General features: G+C 34.7%; 2 protein-coding genes across 10 annotated transcripts in view; one reads left to right on the top strand and one right to left on the bottom strand.

Moving 5' to 3' along the window:
- The window catches only part of LOC117110699 (centromere-associated protein E-like), a 35,327-nt gene extending 14,352 nt beyond the window's left edge, over nucleotides 1-20,975 (bottom strand). For 5 of the 9 annotated variants that reach the window (XM_033253462.1, XM_033253466.1, XM_033253463.1 and 2 more), the window contains exons 1-28: nucleotides 20,853-20,975; nucleotides 16,055-16,123; nucleotides 15,787-15,887; nucleotides 15,299-15,388; nucleotides 14,376-14,494; nucleotides 13,923-14,033; nucleotides 13,490-13,571; nucleotides 13,098-13,165; nucleotides 12,839-12,907; nucleotides 12,272-12,655; nucleotides 11,730-11,885; nucleotides 10,895-11,075; nucleotides 9,871-10,040; nucleotides 9,459-9,619; nucleotides 9,101-9,221; nucleotides 8,537-8,656; nucleotides 7,746-7,880; nucleotides 7,258-7,478; nucleotides 7,023-7,077; nucleotides 5,141-6,775; nucleotides 4,344-4,615; nucleotides 3,888-4,158; nucleotides 3,396-3,573; nucleotides 2,422-2,780; nucleotides 2,132-2,311; nucleotides 1,664-1,939; nucleotides 1,032-1,211; nucleotides 86-394 (exon numbers count right to left, since the gene is read on the bottom strand). In XM_033253462.1, coding sequence (XP_033109353.1) covers nucleotides 86-394; nucleotides 1,032-1,211; nucleotides 1,664-1,939; nucleotides 2,132-2,311; nucleotides 2,422-2,780; nucleotides 3,396-3,573; nucleotides 3,888-4,158; nucleotides 4,344-4,615; nucleotides 5,141-6,775; nucleotides 7,023-7,077; nucleotides 7,258-7,478; nucleotides 7,746-7,880; nucleotides 8,537-8,656; nucleotides 9,101-9,221; nucleotides 9,459-9,619; nucleotides 9,871-10,040; nucleotides 10,895-11,075; nucleotides 11,730-11,885; nucleotides 12,272-12,655; nucleotides 12,839-12,907; nucleotides 13,098-13,165; nucleotides 13,490-13,571; nucleotides 13,923-14,033; nucleotides 14,376-14,494; nucleotides 15,299-15,388; nucleotides 15,787-15,887; nucleotides 16,055-16,101 — 6,051 coding nt within the window. In that variant the 5' untranslated portion in view covers nucleotides 16,102-16,123; nucleotides 20,853-20,975. The remainder of the gene's footprint in view (nucleotides 1-85; nucleotides 395-1,031; nucleotides 1,212-1,663; nucleotides 1,940-2,131; nucleotides 2,312-2,421; nucleotides 2,781-3,395; nucleotides 3,574-3,887; nucleotides 4,159-4,343; nucleotides 4,616-5,140; nucleotides 6,776-7,022; nucleotides 7,078-7,257; nucleotides 7,479-7,745; nucleotides 7,881-8,536; nucleotides 8,657-9,100; nucleotides 9,222-9,458; nucleotides 9,620-9,870; nucleotides 10,041-10,894; nucleotides 11,076-11,729; nucleotides 11,886-12,271; nucleotides 12,656-12,838; nucleotides 12,908-13,097; nucleotides 13,166-13,489; nucleotides 13,572-13,922; nucleotides 14,034-14,375; nucleotides 14,495-15,298; nucleotides 15,389-15,786; nucleotides 15,888-16,054; nucleotides 16,124-20,852) is intronic. The other 4 variants (XM_033253465.1, XM_033253461.1, XM_033253459.1 and 1 more) reach the window with 4 other exon arrangements.
- A 249-nt stretch (nucleotides 20,976-21,224) lies between these two features.
- Nucleotides 21,225-23,102, top strand: LOC117110702. The gene is made up of 3 exons (XM_033253469.1): nucleotides 21,225-21,386; nucleotides 21,664-21,790; nucleotides 22,172-23,102. The coding sequence occupies exons 1-3, from the start codon at nucleotides 21,341-21,343 to the stop codon at nucleotides 22,344-22,346; spliced, it is 348 nt and encodes a 115-aa protein (XP_033109360.1). The 5' UTR covers nucleotides 21,225-21,340; the 3' UTR covers nucleotides 22,347-23,102.
- The last annotated feature ends 1,658 nt before the right edge of the window (nucleotides 23,103-24,760 follow it).

Genomic DNA, 24,760 nt, shown 5'->3' on the forward strand with positions numbered 1-24,760 from the left:
TTTGTCTTCTATATTATAATTTTTGCACTACAAGAATAGCCAAAAATAATAGATGCAATCATAAATATTCATTACTTATACCTACCGTCATTTGCTGGTATTTATCTACATGTTGTGCTAGTTCCTCATTCAACCTCCTCAACTCGCCATCTTTCTCCAGCGACATGCTGTTTAGATTTTCAGCTTGTTGCTTAATTTGCGAGGCTACCTCATCCCTCTCAGTCTGAAGTTCTTTGATTTGAATCTCATATTGATCCTGGTTATGGCGCAATGTTACACATTCCTGGCACACCTCCTTGTCTGCTATCTGCTCTTTTTGTTCAACAGATACAACACTGATATCATTGGACTGTTCCATCTCTTTTAACTTCTCGTTGTATTCATCATTTTTAAACTGAGGAAAGCAAATAATTCTATAGTTAGCTAAAGAAGTTAAATGAGTGCTACCTGATTACCCTCCAATTACTGCACCAGGTCATAGATTAATCCTGACAAAATTTAATGCAAACTTTGTCATTGGCTAATATTAGCTATCTATACTAAGATGCCAAGTACACCGACTTTTAACAAGCCTGTTTTAAAAGAAATTTACATTGCTTCTATTAAGAGCTAGCTTTCAATCTTTTGACTGGGTTACTGGAAAATTCCAAAAAATGATAAGCAAACAAAAAAGCGATTTATGTTATTGAGAAAATAATTGCTCAAAACTGAATAATTTCAAAACATCAGTTGTAAATAATGGTCATCATTGGATGTATGTAATTAGTGAAGACAGTGAGGTTGGGACAAGGGTATTGTATTTATAATTTCCTCCGATACTAAAGATACCATGGTAAATGCAAGCATAGTGCTATAATAATGCCAGCGAAAGAGGGAATATACGTTGATGATAAAAGATGTAACAACTAAGCCTAGGCTCAATTTGGAAAGGATGTGCTTATGTCTGGAGGATACTTGTGTTTACGGAACATGCTGAAGTGCTTCAGGTAACCTACAAACTACTATTTTAATAGCATACTTGATGCAGGTACCTTAGCCTCTTCAAGTTGTTCTTGATAGTTTGTTAATTTTTTCTTGCAGGATTCTACCTCATCTTCATATTCTTGACACAGGCCATTGAAGTGTCTCTCATCTTTCTCCAACTTGGATCTCAGATGTTCTCTTTCTGACTCCAATTCATGGATCATGGCTTTACAAGACTGCAACTCATTCTAAAGTGTAAAAACAGGTTAGGCCAAATTTGAGATGGGTGTTTGTACACTTAGTGTGTATTTGCATTGAAGTTACAGTTACACTAATTCATTAAAAAGTACAGTATGTATAATAAGCACTAGTTTTCACAAAAAATCTTTAAATTGTATGCCCTTGTTATACAACTTATATTGTGAATTTGGCAGATGATCAGTCAGTGGTTACAAATCCTTCCAAACATGTTGGCAAAACTGAAACTGGTTCAACTTTGCTAATATGTCAGGAAGGACAGCTACGCAGTGGAGATATTCCAGTGGGTAGACTGTATAGTTAAAGTGTAGCAATTTCATGGAAACCTGGCTTAACAGGATGTTATCAAAGAAGGTTTGACAACCCAAAAAAATCTCAGTAGGTATCAAGGTATCATGTAATAAAAACAAAAACTTTTGAACAAGATTATGTTGTTAACTACCATCATTTGCTGGTATTTATCTACATGCTGTGCTAGTTCCTCATTCAACCTCTTCAACTCGCCATCTTTCTCCTGTGACATGCTGTTCAGATCCTCAAAATGTTGGTTCATTTGCGAGGTTAGCTCATCCCTCTCGGTTTGAAGTTCTCTGATTTGTACCTGATACTGGTCCTTGTCTTGGCGCAATGCTTCACAGTCTTGGCATCCGTTCTTATTTGCTACCTCCACTTGTTGTTCCAACTCTCTCAACTTCTCATTATATTCATTGTTTTTAAGCTAAGTAAAGAAAGAAGCAAATATTATATTTAGTTGAAGACTCAAATGTGCCTAAGATTAATCCTCAATCCTCCTGAAGTAAAGGCTATCTTCAGTTAATTTTCCTTATTTTGGTGCGGCATATAATTAAACTACTTCTACTACCACTACTATTATAAACTTGTATTTTAAAAACATAAACAATAGTGTTACCTTAGCTTCTTCAAGTTTCTCTTGATATTTGGTTAATTCCTTCTTACAGGATTCTACCTCATCTTCATATCTTTGACACAGGCCATTAAAGTGTTTTTCGTCTTTCTCCATCTTGGATCTGAGGTGTTCTCTTTCTGATTCAAGTTCATGGATGGTGGCTTTACAATACTGCAACTCATCCTAAAGAGCAAGAGCAAATATTGGGAGAGTTAAGAATATTTACAAGCAATGAATGAATGTGAAATCTAAACTAATTACTCTGTAGTTAATTACAAAATTTCATTTTTTACCTGCACATCTTTCATATCATGTTGTACTTGTTCATATCTCTTCTTCTCAACTTCCATTGCATTCTCAAATTGTAGTAATTTCTGATCAGTCACAGTTAGTTTCTCCTTCATTTCCAAGTTCTCTTTCTCGAGAGTGCAAAGATCATTCTTCATCCTTTCAGTGTCAACACCGGCATTCTTGAGTTCTGATTTGGCTAGTCTATGTTTCACTTCTGCTACCTCCACTATTAGGTTGTCATAACGGGATTTCAACTTGCTGAACTCTGTGCGTTCACGTTCAAATTCAAAGTTCACATCTCTCAGCTGCTTCTCTAGGTTACTTGCTTTAAATTCATTCGCTTCATATTTTTTGTTCGAGTCTGTGTAAAGAAAAACAGTAGTACATTTGGGTACTTATTTTTTACTTTATACGTTGCAATTATTTTCTGGTTTCAATCTTATTAAATAGGGAACTTGACAAGCAAGAAACCAGACAATTTTAGCATGGAGTATAAGATAATTAATTGATGCAGAATTCTCAAAATGAGGCTTCAGGGTTGGGAACGGACCTAAAATTTGGGCTTTCAAATCTGTCAGACTTAAAGCTCTGTCCAGACTACCAGAGTTTCTTTAACAAAAAACTGTTTGCCCATATAAAGTGAATGATGTGCCGACATTATGGTCATGATGTGATGTCATCATAACCATATTCAAGCATGTCACATAATCACATTTGTCAAATAAAATGTGATAGTCTCAACAGGGCTTAACAGACATTGTTTGATTAGACTTTGTCTGACAGTGTATGTTTGATTCAAACATATGTGATCAAATAAAAACAGTGTCTTTCGATTTGGACAATGTCCTACTGCTCCATCAGATAAAGTGTGACCAAACATTGTTGAGAGTGATAGTAATTAACACTTTTCTCTATACTATCATTATCAACTCTGGTATTTAATGTATTAGACATGTTAGCAGTACATCATACAAACCTCTGAGTTCTTTGTTCAGTTTCTCAAATTTATCCGCTTTTTGCTTTGTGATGTCCAGGTTGAATTCTAACTGCTTCATACGCTGAGTAAGCTTTGCTGGATCCATTTCTTGCTTATAAGAAGACTGGGTACTTTTAAAAGCATGGTTTTCAAGTTCTTTAACACTCTCTTTCAGGTCCTAATAATAATAGTAACAATAAAACATATATAATGCTCCTATTTCTAATAAAATTAACAAAGTATGCAGTTTAGTGAAACAATGTGATGTTATTAGTCTATATGTGAAAAACGTACATGAATAAACTGATAAATTTCACTTAGTATGGTCTACCCCTAAAAAATTATGGAATAGTCTATCCCACTATATATGAGCTCATTAATCCATACACATATTTTGGTGGAGGGTTAAGTTAAATTTAGGCTCATGCTTGCTTTGCCCTAGGTTTTATTTTGAAAATCACAGAGAGAATTTCCAAGTGGCTAAAACAATACCTGGCATTCTCTTTCCATTTGCAGGCAACGGTGAGTAGCTTGGTCACTTTGTGCTTCAGCTTGTCGCAATTTGGTCAACAGATCAGTGGCTTTCTTTTCCAATCCAGCGATGACCTCGTCTTTCTCTTTACAGGACTGCTGGAACACCGCCACAGATTCCTTCTGAGCATTCTGAAGACTTTCAATCCTTCGCTGCTGATCAAGCTCACGGTTGCTCTCGGCTATGAGTGCGCCCTTTGCACGGTCAGCTGACTGCCTGTAAGTTTCTAGTCTGTAAGATGATAGACAATAACAATTATTGATTGTATTGCAGCAATATTTCTCACGGATTATCCTACAACATAACCTTCAAATAAATCATTTTCACTTACCATACGGAATTGTAAAAGTTGATTGTACAATGATTAATTTAAAAACAATAAAGTGTATATTATTTTTTTACACAAAATGACTCACTGTGTTGACATCAGGTCAGTGCTCATGCTCTGTTCTATCATCAAGCGTTTCTCCATTTCTGCATCAACCTTCAATTGATCAAACTTAGCCTCAGAATCGGCCAAATGAGATGTCATATCGGCTAACTTGGCCTCTGACTCAGCCAACTTAGATTCAATTTCGGTGAACATAGCCTCAGAAGCAGCTATCTTAGACTCCATTTCAGCCAATTTAGATTCTGTCTCAGCCATTGCTTTTTGTAGAACAGACTTCTCCGAATTCAGAATTTTCATCTAAAAATAAAGAAATAATTGTAAAATACTGTACAAGTACCCTTGCCTCAGTCGATTTTGCCTAATTTAAATAATTTCTATGTTCATTTTATTTTACATGCCAAATTGTTGTTTTTCCATTAATTAACGATCTGTAAGTCAAATTTTATCTAAGTCCAATAATTTTTCAATGCCATTTTGGACTAGACTTAGGCAAGTTCAACAGTATTGAATATAATCAAAATTCACATGATGATCAAATGTAGTTTTGTACACATTGTAAGTCAAATTTTATCTAAGTCGAACAATTTTTCAATGCCATTTTGGACTTGACTTAGGCAAGTTCAACAGTATTGAAAATAATCAAAATTCACATGATGATCAAATGTAGTTTTGTACACATTTTTTCATAACATTTAAAATCTTCTTTTTTGATCAACATCCCTTTGCAAATTACCCTTGTGTCATAGAAATTTGTTTAAATGTGGCATAATCATATAGCGCTTTACTTTCACAAATAAAACTCTATGTATCAACATGACCTACCTGATCTTGAAGGGTTTGTACATTTCCATCCTCCAGTTCCTTGCTCTTACAAGCTTCCTTCAATTGACTCTCCAACTCAGATTCATATTCCTTAGCAATCTTGAGCATTTCTTCAGAATCTTCAAGCTTCTGTGACATCTCTGTCAGACGTTCTGACATCTTTGACAAATTCTCCTGCAGTTCTGTCACATTTGAGTCAAGATAAGTGTTCTCATTTATGTTCTGATCATTGTTTGGTTCTTCAGCTACTCCATAAGTTTTACATACTGGTATTTTATCATCTTCTTCTGAACTTATTTCTTCACTTTTAATCGCTTCATTTTCTTTAGTAGTAGCAGTAGAATTTTCCATGTCCGAGACCTTTGATTCAGTGCCAACACTAACATCCACTAAGTTTTCTCTTAAGTTCCTATTTAAATTTTCTTGATCATTGAACACCTCTATTTGCTCTTTTAACATTTCAATTTTTGATTCAAGCTTTTTAATCTCGGATTCTAGTTCTATCTCATATTCTTTACTCACTTTAAGTTGCTGTTCAAGTTCAAAAATCTTCAGGTCTTGGTCATCTTCACCAGGTTCTGCAGTAGCGTTCACTGAATTAATTTCTGTAGACATTTTGGCTTTTTCTAATTGTTCCTCAAGAGAGACCACCATTCCATTGAGAGCTTTACACTCTAGTGTTCTTGCATTCAAACAGGTTTGCAACTCAAAAACATCAACTACGTCATTCGGGGTCTTTCCTACTGATTCTGCAGCTTGTTCTATTCCTTCCTGGAGAGTTATCACACTGGTGTTGGGAGTCATGATTTCCTGTGCACTAGAATCCAAATTCTTTTGCAAACCATGACTTTCATAATGCTCCTGCAGAGTATCCTTTGAAGCATTCTTGACCGGCTCAAGCTCTTCTTGGAGACAAGATTTGTTGACCTTAAGAGTTTTACATTCTTGTATAGGTGCATCTAGAATCTCATTCATCTTAAGGATTGCCAGATGCTCCTCTGTTGTTTCTTCTGACATCTTCCAAGCTTGCTCTAGTTCTTCATGAAGAGCAATCATCTTGTAATTTAGAGTTTCACATTCCTGGGTTTTTGTATCTAACCTTGCTTGCAACTCAGGTATTGCACTCTGATTATCTGGAGGTTTCTCAACAGCTTCTTCTACTTCTCCCTGAAGAGACAACATTTTGGAATCATTGTCAATATCTTGCAACTCACAATTTTCACTCTGTTCCATGGGAGATACTTCTGTAACTGCAACGGCCTTCTTAAGGTCTTCGTTAAGAGAAGTAATCATGGCATTTAAAGATTCACACTCCTGTGTCTTTGCATCTAATTTATTTTGCAATTCACCATTCTGTTCATTTGGAGTATTTCCAGTAGCGATCAATGCTTGTTTTAGTTCATTCTGGAGAGCCACTACCTTGATATTAAGAGCTTCACATTCTTGTTCTTTTGCATCCAGAGTCCCTTGTAGGTCTTCTTCAGACTGTATTAAACATCTTTCTTCTGCTAATGACCTAGTACGCTTAAGTTCTTCTTGGAGGCTAGCCATCTCAGACTGCAACGTCTTGCACTTTAGTGAACGTGCCTCTAACTCTTCCTGGCAGTTAATCAGATCCTCTTGAACCTCAACACTCTATAAGATAAATAAATGTATAGATTGATGAACAGATTATTTTGTTAATCATAGCATTCAATAATACTGATATGTGCAGATTTGAAGTATAATTTGATGTGTATATCAATCAAGATAGAAATGCATTATTTTGGCTTATACAGTTAAGTATTCACAAACTAGATTGATATTAAACAAGAATATTGAAATGATTTTTTTATACATAATTGTGGGAATACAAACATTTTAAATCAAAAGTATCACTTACACTTGTGATGCTTAACTGGAGGTCCTCCTTCAGAGCCTCACTTTCTTTTGTCAGCCTATACAAATTGAATACAGTAAATTGTTATCATGATGAATAAGGACATTGCACTACAGTGACTAACTGGTAAATTAAATTCTATAATTCGTTCAATATATCTCATTTTTGTAACATTTTTCTCATGATCTGAATTCACTAGTATTTCTCAAAGACCACTCTTAGAAAAAAATGTCTTTACTTTTCAATAGTCTCTTGTAATTCACGTAGGGATGGAGGAGCACTTTTAGGTAGGTCATTAACCTCTTCACCCTTAACTTCAGCTAGCTGATTGTATGTCATCTGCAGCTCGCTTCGTAAGTTGGCGCTCATACGATCACTCTTCTCCTTTTGAATCTCAAGGCAGGCATCTAAGTCAGATTTCTCATTCTCCAATTGCTGGATACTTTTCTTCAAACTCTCCTGGAAAAGGAATCAATAATATATGTCAGTAACTAATACTAATCAGCCAAACATAGTATGAGACTCACAGAATGTTTACATTGAATATGCATTTCACTAAAAAAATGTGATAGAAATCCGCCAATGAGAAGAAATCAATAAACATTCATTTCTTTTCCTAAAAACTATTTCAACCACAATACAGGGTAAATCAATTGAATGTACTTGATGAAGATATATTCCTACCACAGACAAAGGTTTGTAAAAAAAAAATGAAGAAACACATACCATCTCTTGCTCCAAATGCACATTTCTATCTGTCATATCTGACAAAGATTTGTTGGTATCCATGATAATGGTCTCTGCATCTTCTAGACTTTTTTCCAGATCTTTAATTTTCTCAGTAAGTAATTCTTTTTCAGCCTGCCCGTGAACAAAAATACAAGGAAAGATAATATTATATATTAGGTGCTTATCATAAGAATATATTGGGTAAAGGGACCAAAGTAATCCCAAAATTAAGTAAAGGGTGTTCCCCCTCCTAAAGACTAAATTTTACAAACTTTTTTTGGAAAGTGAATAAAAAATAGACTTATGTTTAATACCAACTCAGACAGCATCGTACGACGCAGCCTGATGCGATTTATCGTCGGGGACGGTCTTAAGCCATTGTGAGAAATATTAAACATGCTTAATATTCTACGACTCCCGACGCAAACCATCGCATCTCACACAGACCCGGGGCGACAACAAATCACGTCGGGCTGCGTCGTACGACGCTGTCTGAGTTGGCCTTTAGCGAACCGTCCGACCACCAAAAATAATGATTTTTTTTATTTATTTATTTATTCTTATTGCACCCTCCGCTCCCCTGAAATTTAAAGCATTTATCAATCTCATTACCAAACTGTTTAATTCATTAATAAAATTTTATTTTTATTTTCTCTTTTGCCTAAATGGTATTTGGCAAAATCATTTTGCTAAATGAGAATTTTATTTTTATTTTGTTTCCATCCACCTCTGACGAAAGTGTCCCCTATTCAAATAAAAAACGGATAAGTATTTTTGCTTTTGTTTACCAGATATGCAGAGAGTTGCATTGATGGAGGAAGAGAGACTGATCTGCGAAACTTCCGAATTTCATTCTCTCTTACTTCAATGGTTTCATTAAGTTCCTTAATCGCTGTCTGATGTGTTTCCTACATTAAATAAAAGTAAACGAAATACAAGATCTCAAGCTACTTCAATTACCATAAATTAACAATGTGTACTAAGCCCACCTTGTATAAACCCAGGTGTTAAACAGCTTAAATATCAAGAAATCGTACAGTGTAGCTTATCCAATGACATAACAGTTCTGGAACTGTCTGTTAAAAATTGTATTTTTTTTATTTTATAAAGTAATATTTCTCTATTTAGGACTGACCACAGTGAACACACGCACACTCTTCATATAAATTATAAAGAGAAATGCCAGAGTCAGCATTTTTCCTCCAAAGTGTGTGCCTAAGCTAAATTAAGATGACTGCAGCCATTTTTATGGGTAAATTGGTGAACAATGGCCGGTAAGGTTAGGTGTTCGAATTTCTTGCTAATACATTGTTCACTTCTGCTTAGCATCAAGAGGTATGAATGAAACTAACCTCGATGTCTTTGTAATGATCATCTGTAACTTTCTGTTCAAAGCTTGTAAATTCCTTCAATTCTTGATACTCTTCTCTCACATGCTTCAGTTCCAGCTTCACCTGATCACACTCAAGTTGTCTGAAAAATAAAAACACAAAATAGTTTAAGCATGCGAATGGACCTTTTAGTAATGTCAATCAAGCTTAATAACTGACCAATCAGAATAGGGACAGGAATATACGCGTCGTACAAAAAAAAATGTGTTGTCACACAAACGCACGTGGTGTGTGCATATGCTTTTGTACTGTCGTTTTGTGGAACCTAAGCAACAATATCAACAAATATTTTGGAAACATGTAAATATTAATTTCTTACATTTCAATACATTTTGCATTGACCTCTCGGTTTTCCTCTTTAATCTGGCTAATCTGCTCTTGCATCAATTCATTGTCCTTCTTAAGCAGGTCTTTTTCTTCCATTAGTGCCTCGCAGATGATAATAGACTCCTGAAGTTCTTCATGAGAGCTAACCATATCCTAGCAACACAACACAGTGTAAAATAAGCATTGTAAGCAAAAACGGAAAGAAGCTGGCTTGATGCTCAATATCTGTGTCCTTGAAACGGACGATTCCATTGTTTTTATTTTGATATGTATCACATTAAGTACCATATTAACAAAGAAGTTTGGCATATGTTGTTTATCCAGGAAAGTATTTACGAAATAGCAAACCTTTATTTGGGATGTTTCTATAAAAGAAGATTATAAAAAAAGTGTATTGTTTCTACCTCTGTTTGGCAGGCGACCTCCGCTGCTCCAACCCCATCAGATTCTATCAATGATGCACAAGGTATCTCAGAAAAATGGACAGCCCGTCGCCTTTTCTTTTTTGGCACATCATCTTCTGAACTCATTGCACAATCATTTGTGAATATTTCCAACTTGCTCTCTGAAAATTCTACATGCGCAAAATAAAAGTTCATCAATATATGATTATGTGGCACTGTCATTCACTGTTAAGCTGGTTTCCTTAAAATGGCTACATTGTTGCTACAGTGTTTTCAGTGCAATCGTTGTACTGCTAGCAGTCCTCGAAGCAATCGAGAAGTCTCGATTCGACCGACCAATCAGCATCACCATAAAGCTGTCGGCGATAGCGTGTAGCGATTGTATGGAAACAAACTTTAGTTCCACATGTTGATGTAATAAGTAAGCATTAGTGCACATTTATAATATTCACATCAATACTTGAGTGAATAATAAGCTAATTCGTGGTTGGATCTGCTCATATCCAAGGTCAATAAACATAACCCTATGTTTTGTGTATGTTGTTTATGTCAATTAACCTTGACACGAGCATGTACAGTTCAAACAAATTAGTCTATTCTGAAAAAAAGGTTACTAGCTACCTTGAAGATATTTTTACTATGTAAAAAAACTGGGTAACCCTCAAACATTTATCATAAATAAAAAAATTGAATTTCAATTTAAAATATTAAATAAGTTACCAACTTCCATCGAAACTTGCTCATTTATAAACTTTTTACTAAAATAATCAATAAATTTAATCTGGCACTCAATTTTAAAGTATATGCAAATATACAATAGTATATTAATCGTTAAGTATAGTTTGATGGGTGTATCAATCAAGAAAGGATTTCATTATGTTTGCAGGTAAGTATTCACAAACAATCTTGTACAAATATATGGCCTGGCACACTACATAAACACAAAGAAATGTACATCAGTAAGTGTCATTATCAATATTAATTATTTGTACTATTACAAGTAGTAGAATACCAGAATGCGTACCGTCACTGCTTATTGAGCTAGAACTTGAGCTTGAGGTGATGGTCGCTTTTGGAGTCATTTTATAGTCACTGACATCGAGGGTTCCCACCTCTGCTGATACGGCGGCAGCTGCAGCAATTGGATCAGTTGCTAGAAGAGGAAATTTTCTTGTTCCTGGGCACCAAGTCTCACGGCGGTTTGGCTAAATATATGGAAAAACAATTCATTAAATTTATGCTAGTTTAGTAGAATATTTAGCAGTTTTGTTTTCCAGCATTATATTTCCAGCATTATATTTGTTAAATTTTATTTGGTTATTCATACAGCGCATTCCTTTGCAAATACGAAGCACTTCTGTCCAAGTCATTGGGTCCGCATGCTTAACTGTTGCTGCTGTAATCAGCACAGGAGCAGGCAATCCCACCAGGTATACATTTATACTCCTGGTGGGTAGAGAGAAGCAATGCAGATAAAGTGCCTTGCTCAAGGGCAAAAGTGAAATGCACAGAAAGGGGATTGAAAACCTGACCTCAAGGTTGAGAAATCAAACGTTCCCGCTGTGCCAAACAATTACGGTTAAAAACTATAAACTTATATTATTAGGAATTAGAGTGGTCTTATTACTTGCAAGACAAAAAGTCCTGTACTTAGTATCAATTGATTTTAGTAGCATTGAGAACACTGATGCACAGATCTGGTTGACTATTTTAGTTTAGATTGATTAACTGATCTTCATATATTTAAAATTTGATACATTGTTTTGTAAACAAATTTTCCTAAAGGCTACATTGTAATTACTAACAAAATCAGAAATAAAAATATGTTATAACAGCAAGAAAATAAAATGTTATTGTACCCTCTTTTTGGTTTTCTGATTGTGTGAATCTTGACCTGATATCACCATATTTTCCAAGCGATTCCTAGCTTCAATGAGCTTAAGGCTCTCTTCCGCCATCTGTTTCTTTTCATTCTGCAGAGACTCCCAACCATCCTTCAGTTTATCATTGTTGTACTAAATCGTAAAAAAAATTATAACAGTATATATAACAATTGATATGATGCATAACTGTATTAAAGATATCCTTGAAACTATATTATAAATATATAATGGTATCAAAGTTCATCTTACCAAAAACTATTAGTATACTGTTATTAAAAATGAACATCTTTATCAATGTATGATGAAGTTATAAAATCTATTATGAAATTTCAAACAAAACAATAATCAGCAGCTACAACAACATCATCAATACATAATTATTAATTGATAAATCATATATCAAATTTGGTGTGAGAAACCCTTCTCTCTAGATCTGTATAACATTGGAATTATTTTTTATCTATACCAAATTTAATATCAAATAATTACGTATTAATTATAATAAATAATCAATTTACCTGATCAATCTGTTTTTTTAGTTTTTCTATTTCACTCTTGTAGCGCCTTAACAATGCCTCGTCTGATAAGATTTCGTGCATCTCTGGTTTATTCTTAATAGTTTTGGCGCGACTTGCAAACTGCAGAGTGTTTTGCGTTTGGTCTATGGCTGCTGGTGTCACTGTACATATGATTGCAGTCTTCGCATTGCCACCAAGAGATGGTTGGAGGATCCGTGTCAGTTTTGAGTCCCTGAATGGAATGTACTCGACCCCAGAACTGAGTTTGTTGATCACCTGTCCCAATGCAAAGAGGCTCTGGTTGATTTTACAAGCTTCCTTCAGTCGCATCCCTTCAGCCTTAGTGTCATTGAGCCGTTCGGAACCAGCTAAATCAACCAGGTTCTACAAAAGACAAAAACAATTGAAATATATCATCTATAAAATACAAATACTGCTTATATTCCTGTTACTGAAATCATATAGTATGACAATCACAGAACAATACAGTAACAGTTCTTAAATTAGGCTATTTTAAATAGTTCTTTGTAGTGAATTTATGGTAGTACAAGTATCATTTTTTCTCACCAGACGGGAAACTTTCACAGCTCCTGTGTCGGACTGTTGATTATTTGTTCTTTCACGAGATTCAATTACCTGTATAAAATAAAACAAAAACAAAATAGAAAATCTGTATTTTTTTTATATTTCTCAATGTGTTCAGCAACTTATGTTTGATACTGCAGAACTTAATATTGTTCAATAAAACAAGCCACAGCAAGATTTGTGAAAACTACTTTTTTTAAGTTATAGGTTTTCTAATCAGTTAAGACAAAGGACTACTTACAATACAGAAGATACTATGTGACCTGCTACTGTGCTCATTCATATTCGTACGACCCACATGTCTTTGTTCTGTAAAAGGAAACACCATTTTAATATTCTTAATTCAATTGCATATTTTGAATATGTTCAATGTTATAGGCTTCTGAGAGCCTGTCTAGAGGCACAAGTCTAATTTTTCGAGGGCTGCAAATGCTAGAGAGACTGTACTGAGCAAGAGGGGTAGATTTTCACAGGATGCAGGTTTCCAAAACTGTCCAGAGCCTCTTGTGAAAATTATCCAAGGGCTGCAGGCTCTAGGAAGTTTGTTTACAGCCACAACTGAAGCCTATCAAAAAGGCTGCATGCTTTGAAAGGCTGCAAACTCAGGCAAGTTACGAATATTTAGCAACTTACGATCTCCTTTCTTCATTAACTCCAAGATCTTATCTGCATTGTTCACAACTTCCTCAGTTAAGCCACTGACAAACACTCGTTTCTAGTGGGCAAAAATTCAAAATATTTTTAATGTATTTGAATAAATTTTAATGAAAGTTACACAATGTATCTGTGTATATATATTATCATCATATATTTATGTTTGGGAACACACATGTGCCAATTCTTAAAAGTACTTCATATATTTATTCATTAATTATACTCTATTATTCATTATCAATCCATTAAGAAAACCAGTAGTTTAAACATCCCATGCTCTCCATCCCTAATTGGTTGTGCAGTAACCATGGATAAGTATGTTTACTGCAATATACTTTGTTGTGAATGGGGAGTGGGAAACTTTAAACAATGAAAGGAAGTAGAATGTTATTCTATAAAAACAATTTGTTACCTCTTGTTCTCGAATACTAAGTCCTTTACCATCCTTACACAACAGATCTGTGATGACTTCATTGTAAATCTCCATGTAGCAAACACGCAGTAGGAATTCTCGGTCAGGAGACTTGATTACATAGGAAGAAAAAAGGCCAAAATCAACAATGTGACAGATTTTAAGATGCTAAAATGTACCATTAATCACTTGTGACAAGTTCTCCAAACACAATGACAAAGTCACCAGTAGCGGTGGTGAAAATGTGCGAACACAAAACTCGTGGTCGGAGGCTTCATTTTCACACAATAACTGTCAGGCTATACAGCATGATAAAGACTTAAGACATTGTGCATTTCACCAGAGAATCTTTTAGAGAAAAAAAAAGATTGTCATTACAGACTGTTTTTCCTCTGCAAGATTCAAATCTGTCATACTGATATTAATTATAGAAACAAGTTGCAAATCTCCTACCTTGTCAATTGTGCCAAAGATTTGATCAACAGCTCTTGGTATGATACCTGGCTCTTTCTGGTGACCTTGCATGGTGAATGTCTTTCCACTGGATGTCTGCCCATATGCAAATATTGTACCTTATTGACAAAGTAAACACAAGTTAACTTATTGATGGTAAGATTTTTAGCGCTAAGATAAGTGTGATACCAGATTTATATACTGTCTGTTGTTTGTTGATCTTTTGCATACTTTTTCTATGTGGGTTGAGTCAGCCTGCAGCAGCATTGTCAAAGTTGATGGTGAAGCACAGAATAGGGGTAAGCTTGTTAGAGTTAGAAAGCAATTTCATCAAAGGAATTGTAAACCTTTAATACAATCTTTAATTGGAAGTGTCAGATCATAACAAAGACGATCTACTTAGAGCTAAAATTTAATCATTTTAGTAATTTTCAGAAATGCTGGCTTAATGGCGTTCACGAAACCCACCGGAATACAAATATTCACTACCTGTGGTGGCGCAGTACTGCGGATGCTGCTGATCAAGCAAGACTTGTTTAGCGAACCTGCCACCCGCAAATAATTTTAAGCATTTAACCATCCCATTACTACACTGTTTACATTTACCAATAAAATTTTATTTTTATTTTCTCCTCCGCCTCGATGTTTTTGGCAAAACCATTTGCTAAACAAGAAAACAAAACTTTCTTTTTTCCACCCTCTTCTGACGATCTTTAAAAAAAATAATTGCGCTAAACAAGGAATAAAAAAGTTCGCCTCACCAGTTAAAAAAGTTGTAGTTGCTTAATTAGGACATTTTTACTTTAGTTTATATAATACTGAACAGTGTACAATAGAAACAATTAAATGGCAGGTTATTAAAGTATACCACTAGCTTGTTAGTTTAGGATGTGTTTTGTTGTTAGATAGCGTATGTCACCTACCATCATAGCCATCCATAGCAGACTCAATGATAGGCTTTGCAACTTGAGTGTACACATCGCTTGTTGATTGGTCCATATGGAAAACATAATCTAAAAAATTAAATAAATATAAACACAGATCAAATGCAAAAGTAATTTTAAAAAGAAAAAAATATGTTTTAGAAAAAAAAAAATCAATTAAACCAAGTAGTACCATATTGAGTAAAATGAGGCTTGCCTTCTCAAAACCAGGATTAGTAACCAAAAAATAAAAATTTACTTCTTAATATATTCTTATTCTTTACATTGTAAGCTTGATGGGTCATTTACTAAAATATACTACTGCCTAAGTTATGAGTAAAAGTATTACAGCTTCTGTGTACTAAAGTATACAATACGGCCACATTCTGCTAATTCACTCAATTTAACATTTAGCGACAGTAAGCTGGTTATGCAATGACATGCCTCAAATATGCTTATAAATGTATACTATTAATTTAGAAACTTACCAAATGTATAAGGTTTACCAGCAACTTTATTTTTTGAATCCACTTGGCATATTGAATTATTCTCAACCTTCCAGTATAAGGTTACATCATGACTTGATTCCCTACAATAAACCAAAGGACTGATGAATTCAAAGCGGCCAACCAAGCTTAGCTTAGGTGAAGAATTAGTAGATTAGAACCAGTCTTTCAATAGCATCCACTCGGTAGGTTCATAATTTATTCCATTCGATTAATTTTTAAAAACTTAATTTACATTGGAGACACTTACCTTGTAATGAGAGGTCTAACACGAATGGCAACATGTACATTGTCCATTTCTAAACGTTTTTTTATCAACCTGTAATGAAAAAAATCACTTTTATACTTTTAGGTCACATTGTATATGCTAAAAATACAGGTCACCCTCTAACTAAAAACCTTTCCAATTGAAGAGCAAGGCTACTGACTTAGGACCTGAATCAGACTTATTATATCGGCCCAGGGCCGCCTTAAATACAGCCGACTCAAAACGACAGTTCCATTCGGTTAGCATTTTGAAGGCCCGTTTATACTGCAACGATAACAATAAAAAGCTATAAAAGCAATTGTTCATATAAAAAATAAAAGAACTAATGAAAGTTTTTACACTAGAATGATTCGATTAAGACTTGTCGTATACATGATAAGCAAATATTGTGACAAATCAATTCAAATGACGTCATAATCATGGAAAACGAGAAAATTGTAGTAGTAACAACGATTTTATTTTTTTTCCATGAATATGATATCATTTAAATTGATTTGTCAAAATATTTTGTTATCGTATACACGATAATTCGTTATCGAATCGTCCTAGTGTAAAAATTTCTCTTATCTCTTTTATTTTTTATATGAACAATTGCTTTTTAGCTTTTTATCGTTATTGTTGCAAGTACAAACAGGCCTTAAGTCGGCTCAGGGTCACACTACAAACGTTCACATTTCCTCTTATGCCCCAGGTTTTATGGGAAATGTTATGGTATAAGATGTCAAAATCGACTGGTATTAAGGTGACCTTGGTTCAGTTTACGTTCAGATATGAAGATGATTCGGCCCAGGTCATGTATTGCAAGACCTGGTCGCCTAATAAAATCCACTGTTTTTTTCGCAAACTCATTGCAGTATTAATGCCATTGAATTGCTTAAAACGACATTAATTAATTTGCAGCAAAATACAAGATTATCAACATATGATTGCATATATAATGTACATTCGTTTGTTTTAAATAGAAACGAAATATATGCCATCTAAATCATTGATTATTAACTTATACGGGACTTATACAAAACCTAATAAAATCCACTGTTGTCTTGCCAAACTAATGGCAGCATAATAATGCCCGGATTTCCTTAAAACCACATTCATTATTTGGCAACATAAAAGACCTAACAATAAAACACGAAATAATGGATACTGTAGCTAGCTAGAAACAAAACCGATAGGGGGTGCTGTTTTTTCGAAGTTCCAAACATCACGATAGAAAATAGTGCCCCGGCGGATATAGGATACCCAATGTATTAATTGGGTATTTCGCGGATATATATCACAATTTGGCTGAAATAGTTCCGGATAACTAACCAGAAATAAATTCTGAGCCAAAAAATATTTTTTTCAAGCGCACGAACCGATTCGGTAAAAGTTTTTTTTTTACAACAAATGTTTTGAAGCTTTTCAAGAATAGAATAAATCCTTCGCTAGTTTTTTTGTTAACAGGTTTTTTTCCTTCAGTTTTTAAACTATAAAGGTAAGTAAGTTTTAAATAATAATTGTCGTACTAATAATTTAAAAAGATTTTCCGAAATATCATATTCTATTACCTTGTCGCGTACTGGAGCTAGGCTGGGCTCCAACGAATAGAGGGCGCCCCGGGTACTGCTAAACCCCGGGGTTTAGCAATTTTTTTATACAAAAAATGGTATTTTTACCCCAAAAATATGTTGTGACGAACATAAAATTCAGATTTTTTTTATTGAGATACCAAGTTGAGTCCTATACTATGTGATTCAATCATTATCACACGGTTTGGATGGGGTTTGCACTGTGTTTTTGGAGGTTTGCGGGGTATGCGGTGTTTGCGGGGTTTAGCAATACCCGGCACACCTTGATAATTTTACGACGGCTACACGCGGGGTAAATGTTGTTTTCCCCGCTGGCTACCGTGTTGTCTGAGCATACAGTTAGGCCTAGTGTAGAGTTAGGAGATTTCTATCTATTTTACGTAGAATCTATCAGTTTATAATAATTATGAAATCTAGCCTAATATAAATTTGATGTTTATTATGAAATCTAATAAGTATATAACAAATTATAAATGTTTGTAATTGTCATGTATTATTTTAGATAAAAAATCAGAAACTTATTTATAAAAATCAATTATTTTTTTTTTGTTTTTTTTTTGTTTTAATAATTTCACAAAACTATACAACAGCTTATTTAGGTAAAATATTTTACTGTCTTCCAATTATTACCAAACATAATTTTATTACTCTTGTAGAAATAAATAAATTAAAATAATTTATATAACAGCATATTTACATAAATATTATCTTCCAATTGTTAACAAACATAATTTTATTACTCTTGTAGAAATAATTTTAGTTAATTATTATTTACTAATTAATAAAAATAATTATATTTTTAAAGCATAGATATGAATGGGTTAAACTCATATTATTGAGAATTTATGTTTTAAGAAATTAATAATTTTAACTTAGGCATAGTTCTATAAAACAAATTGTATTAATTACTGTAATCTCAGTATTACATTAATTAGGCATATTGTTAACTTTATGTAACTACAATGGTATGAATAATTAAACAAATCATACTAAATTGTTATACATTTAGCATTTTAAGTTTCCATTTTATTGGTGCTGTTTGATCATCTTCATTACATTTTAAACAAGGTACAGTATTCATCTAAATGCATCATTTATTTTGTTTATGTTATAAATAAACAATAATAATTTGCATTCATGACTTATTTAATTAAAACATGTAATGCTAGTATACATTGTAAGTAAACAAATATTTAGAATGAATAATCATTGCATTTGATTTTTTTTTTATTTTGTAAGAGCATGGAAGAAGATGCAAATTATATCGGTGAATATTCAGATGCACTAGGGATTAATTTATCCAGTCTTGAGGAAGATGGCATTTGTAGGCTCGATGGTCGACACTTAACTAATGGTGCTGTGCTTGAAATGCGAGACGTTGTGCTGAAACTTAAGCAGCCAATTGCTACACACAGCAATAATAATAATAATAAATAATAATAATAATATTAGTGCATAATAAATAATTTTAAAATTCGCTAATTACCCAAATTTCCACTCTGAAAAGTGTTAATTCATATTTAAACGTTTGACCTTTACAGGTGACCTTTGACCTTAAACAGCGACTGACATGTGATGGTGACCGCTGACCTAACTTAATAATTACATAACTAATTATGTATAATAATTAGACAATGTGATGTTACATAAATAAATACTGATAAATACGGGAACCAGTCAATTCGAGTGGATGCTACTTCGAGCGAAGGCCAATTCGAGCGGATGCTAGTTTGAGCGGAAGAAGATCCACTTGTGCGAACATCAATCTGTGCGAGTTATATACGAATTACTTCAAAATTTCCTATTTTTGAGCTAAAAATTTGACATTTTCAAAGGGGAAGGGGGCACACAACAGTTCCAGAATAGATAATTGAGTAGCATAACTCAATTACAAATATAATTTGAGCTAAAAATTTGACATTTTCAAAGGGGAAGGAAGGGGACACACAACAGTTCCAGAAAAGGTAAGTGAGTAGCATAACTCAATTACAAATATAATTTGCTTTTTTAAATACAGAACCCCAACCAGTGGCGGATCTGGGGAAGGGGTGGTGAATAGGGTGGCCAGCCACCCCACTTTGTTTCCGTGAAAAAAAATAATGGTCACTCGTCTTGTGTGTGTGTGCTTCTCATGCACTCTAGTAAAACATACACTTTCTTCTTTTTTAAGCTGAAAAGTGCGCAATTCTATTAGTTTTAACTTGTTAGCGGCCGTCTTGGTAGTCGGAGTTGCCAAGACTGTAATTCAAACATTGAACGGCGACGATAAATTCGCCTTCGCACTAAATGCATCCGCTCGAACTGGCATCCGCTTGAACTGACATCCGCTCGAATTGACTGGCATCCATAGGAATTAACTCCGGGAAAAAAACATACTTAAAATTGCAATATCTCCGCTGATACTGGTCCGATTTACATAATTTTTGTTTTAAAATGCTTCACTCAGCTATGTCTTTCTTATAAAAATAATTTAAAAAATATTTGCAACATTTCAATTTTTTTTATGTTTCTAGCTACTGTAGCAGCAATAGATTAACCACACACACACACGTACAGCATGCACAGCTTTGCGCCTACTTGGTGTTCCATACAAATATATCTCGGCCGAACTTGTTCACAGCCGAACCGGTCCTACCCCAATCTAAACCGACTTGACCTAGGCCTATGCCAAACCTACTTGACTTAGGCCTATGCCAAACCACTTAACTAAACTAAACTGTACTGCATTGTGAATGCGTCATCGACGTTCCATACATATACACATGTCTGCGGCCGTTCTGGAGGGCGGCCGCTATGGGCCTAATTCCTACTACTACTACCCATCAAATGGGGCGAGTTTGCACGCCGGCCAGACGACTTCCTTCGGGGTTCTCTGTCCACCGGTCAGAATTTGCCACACTCTAACTAAATCGGGCCCACGACGCCTAGGCTAAGCATAGCCTAAACTCTCGCTCTCTCTCTCTAAAAAAAAGGGCATAAGGCCTAAGCTAGGCCCTCTAGCTAATAAGATACGCTAGGCCTAGGGGCTAGGCCAGATAGGGCTTAGCCTAGGCCTAACTAGAGGTAAGCCCTAGGCTAGTAGGTAGGCCTAGGCCTAGTAGGGCGGCCTTTGCCTAGAGGCTAGGGCCTATACTTAGCTTATTTATTAAATTATTTGATTCAGTGCAAAACCTAACAACCAAATGTATGAATGTATATTTTCTAAATACCTCAATAGCAACCAAAAAACTGGATAATAAACATATTAAATTAAGCCCTCCACACACCAACACGTAACCACCGCGCAACAGTCCAGCAAATCTGAATTTTTAAAACTGACCGGTTGGCCTCTGCATCAATTCGAAAAGTAGGTTGTAAATAAGCTGGAATTTAAACAATCAGCAAACTAAATAGTTCATTATTAAATTTTATAGACTTAATTAAATTATTATTATTTGTAATAAATTATATTTTTTATGAAAATATTCAAATATAAAATTATAAATTAATATATAAAGCTACATTTTGAATGCCGACGATATTTCAATAATATAGATGGCGTCCTTCTATTTTCGAACTAGGGTGTTTGTGGTGACCGCTCTTCAACCAGGAAAAACTTTCAGAATATTGTTTTTGTACGTTTTTACTTCCCTGTTGCAACATTTTTCTGTTCGTACTGAGGCTTTCTTTGTTGTCGATTATTGAACAAAAAACCAAAATGAAATTTGCGTCAGTAGTTGCCGTGTTGATATTTGTAGTTACAGGTAAAGTTTAATCTTATTTAAGCGACAGATAAGCGGTATAAAACATAAATTTGTCTCTATTAAGTGAGTGTTCCACAATACGCCTATAGCTCTGGAGCATGAAAAATGGCTCCCGTTCTTATTTATCTATTTAACTTCCGTATAGCAGAGGTAAGAATACTTTGGTATCATAATTTAGCCTATTAGACCCTAAAAATAAAATAAAATAATATATCATCCAGGAACTTCCATGCCAGTGTCAAACCATTTGTTGAAAGGGGGCCTGTTTTCTCTGTAGGTACATTGTCTGATGATTGTCCTGACGATTATAAGTTTAAATATTGTCCACGGTTAGACGACTCACCATCAGCTACCGTGTGCTGTCGTATAAATGACCAAGATTCTTGCTGTACACAATCATTCAAGTAAGTTCTCAGCGTTTGTAATTGCGACCAAGTAGGTAAATCTCTCAAGTCGAAATATTGAAGACAAATTTAAGAACGCCTGCTATTAATGCTTATGATTATATAGAGAGCACCAGTGGGGGATGGGTGTCAGAGCTGGTACCCACTTTCCGCCCTGTCGGGAGCTCAACACAACTTAATTGTCATGAAGAAAAAAAGCAACAAATGTCACTGAACCACCCCTGAGCCGCGCCTCTGGTTCCACTCACTTTTTCTGCTGTCGGGGATTCACCTCCACCACCATCCTCCCACCATTTATTACGACTACCAACCCACACTTTTATGAAATTATTACAAGGTATATAGGTATACTGATACAAAGTTGAATGATTATTCCTTCAGGATATGGCTAATTATCGTGGTGTCTGTGAGCATTGTTGGTTTCCTGGTGTTCGTCGGTCTCATTTGTTGCTGCTGTATAACTGGCTGTTACTTCTTTGAGCAACGCAAGCGGAAAGATTATATATGGGTCCGCTCCGATCCATATGGTAAAAATCTGAGCTACCAACAAACATAATTTGTAAAGGAAGATTGCAATACTGCTTTTCCTCTGTCCATTGTTTTTGTTACATATTAAAAACTTAATTTGCTAATAAAAACCATAAGGATATTAATTATTCTTTTAAAGTACGGTTCTTTTATAGAACTATTAATCTGCCTTATTAAACTTGCAAATTGTATTAATTTGACAGCAGGTATAGAAGTTCTATGTTGAACCTTTTTTTGGCAAAATTAGTGCATAATAAATATATTTTTATTTATTTTTATTTTCTTTAATTTTATACGTATTGAGATAGACATTTTAAAAGAAAACGAAATATTGGTGCATGGCAACGTAAAGGAATAGCCCTTGCTTTAAGTAATTTCAAGAATGCAAGACATCTTCTTAAGGAAATCGTTCAGCTGTCTGAAAGGGTAAATGTGACTCGAATATCCCTGCAAAATAGGGACGCGTCCCGACCCACCATACCAATAAGGATGTTTAATTTTTCAAATACTGTATAATTAATTTAAACTATATTGTCTTATTATAAAGCGATGTGCTTTGATAATCGCAAATTGAACGTTGTTGAATTACCGGTAGTATACCGGTACGTTAGTTCATAAATGATATGTTAAAAAAGGTAGTATTTAATAAATAATTTAAACGTTTGTCGAATATATTAGATTGTTCGCCAATATAAACAAAAGTGTTTCATAAGGAACAAAAGAAAATTGGTATTTGTTGTACAAAATATTATTTAATAAAATGAAATTCTTTATACATCTGAAATCGTTTGTATGGTTTAATATTGTCAAATGCATGTCCAGATGGTTAACAATCAGGGGAGTTGCATGTTCTTATCGTGGTTTGGTCGGCGGAAACTATGAGGAACAACAAAAAAACCTTGTGTAACCAACTCGCCTGCATAGCCAGGGGCGGATCCTCAAAGGAGGGGGGAGGTGGTGGGGACACAGCATATTCAGAATAGATAAATGAGAGCGCTAATTTCAATATATGCCTTGAAATTTTAAATTTTAGTGGCAAAACGGGGGGGGGGGCACGTTCCCCCGTGATAAATGAGAGCGCTAATTTCAATATATGCCTTGAAATTTTAAATTTTTGTGGCAAAACGGGGGTGGGGGTACGTTCCCCCGTGCCCCTACCGGATCCGCTCCTGATAGCAACAAATTCTGCCTGACTTGCACTCCAACTATTAAAACAATCTCATCTTATTGTCTCCAATCTACATGGCTGCTCCAAAATTAGCAGCCAGGGTAAAATCTGAGGGGGTGAATCCTTGCGAGCGCAGCGAGCGAACACGCTTGGACAAGGGCCCAGCTCAGGGTCCAGGGACCGAAGGCCCGGAACATTTCCGTTATTTCACGTGATAAAAGATAGAATTAAGCGGTTTTACAACGTTACTTTATAGCGCCTCTAACAAAAAAAAAAAAAATTGCCAGAACCAATGTGTAAACAAGAAAATAAATTTGGTGTGAGATTTCACTCTTCTTTAGTTCCACCAACAAAGTTTAATGATTTTATAATCATGACTCTCCGATGAAGGCATATTTTTAAATAGGCATTAAAAATAGGATGTTGTGCAAGCATTTTTTGGACATGAGAAAGCGTAGGCCTTTTTATTTTATCGCTTTTATATTATTATTTTCTTTAATAGTGTTGCTGAATAATTTCGGTTCGACTTTTTAATAATCCGATTCGATCACAGACTTAAGGTTTTGCATTAAAATGCAACAGTTAACGACAAAAAGGAAACTTTAAAGGTCTAGGAAACTTGCCCAACGCATCATTAATACCACACTGACCTTACACCGAGTATCATCAATATAATTATGACAAATCTGTAGCCGTTAACTTACATAAGGTGGCCTGGTGAAAGATCCTACACGTCCTCTTCTACACTCTGCTTATAATTATTACAACAGATCGAACATCATTTGCCTCCATCACTTTGTATAATATGTCGGTACTCATTTTTGCCAAATAGAATCCATCTATTTCATTCATGTACAACTAGGTTTTAATTTAATTCATCATTGTTAAAAGTTTTAACAGATTTTTCACAGTTTTAAAGTTTCTCACGTTTATATTCTCCACATTTGTAATGCTATTTTTATTGACTTTCCGTGTAACGTGGTGTTTATGTAAATTTCTTTCTTAACTTTAAAATCTGACCGCGAAATTCAATTTTATGTTATACTTAAGTATTACAGACAAAAACCGAAAGGTCCACTGATTAATCTCAGATAAGAAAGTATAATACATACTCCAAGTATTGAAATACACGCCATCGTGTTGGGATTCAATATTTCGACATTAATTATGTCATCAGGAATTACAGACAAGTTTCTTGTTAAATTATGGTCGCTGCTTACGGGAGGTAAACCATTACAAAAAATCCGAAAGTCAAAAAGTAGTCGCGGTTACTT

This window comes from Anneissia japonica, unplaced genomic scaffold (assembly GCF_011630105.1).
Source record: "Anneissia japonica isolate Jap-2015-1 unplaced genomic scaffold, ASM1163010v1 scaffold287825_len194363_cov185, whole genome shotgun sequence".
NCBI lineage: Eukaryota > Metazoa > Echinodermata > Crinoidea > Comatulida > Comatulidae > Anneissia > Anneissia japonica.

Bases quoted from the DNA above. Each gene is read 5' to 3' on its own strand.
- LOC117110702 (XM_033253469.1), top strand. From the start codon at position 21,341: ATGAAATTTGCGTCAGTAGTTGCCGTGTTGATATTTGTAGTTACAG. The intron at 21,387-21,663 runs GTAAAGTTTAAT...TTTTCTCTGTAG, and splicing joins GTTGATATTTGTAGTTACAG to GTACATTGTCTGATGATTGT. The intron at 21,791-22,171 runs GTAAGTTCTCAG...TTATTCCTTCAG, and splicing joins TGCTGTACACAATCATTCAA to GATATGGCTAATTATCGTGG.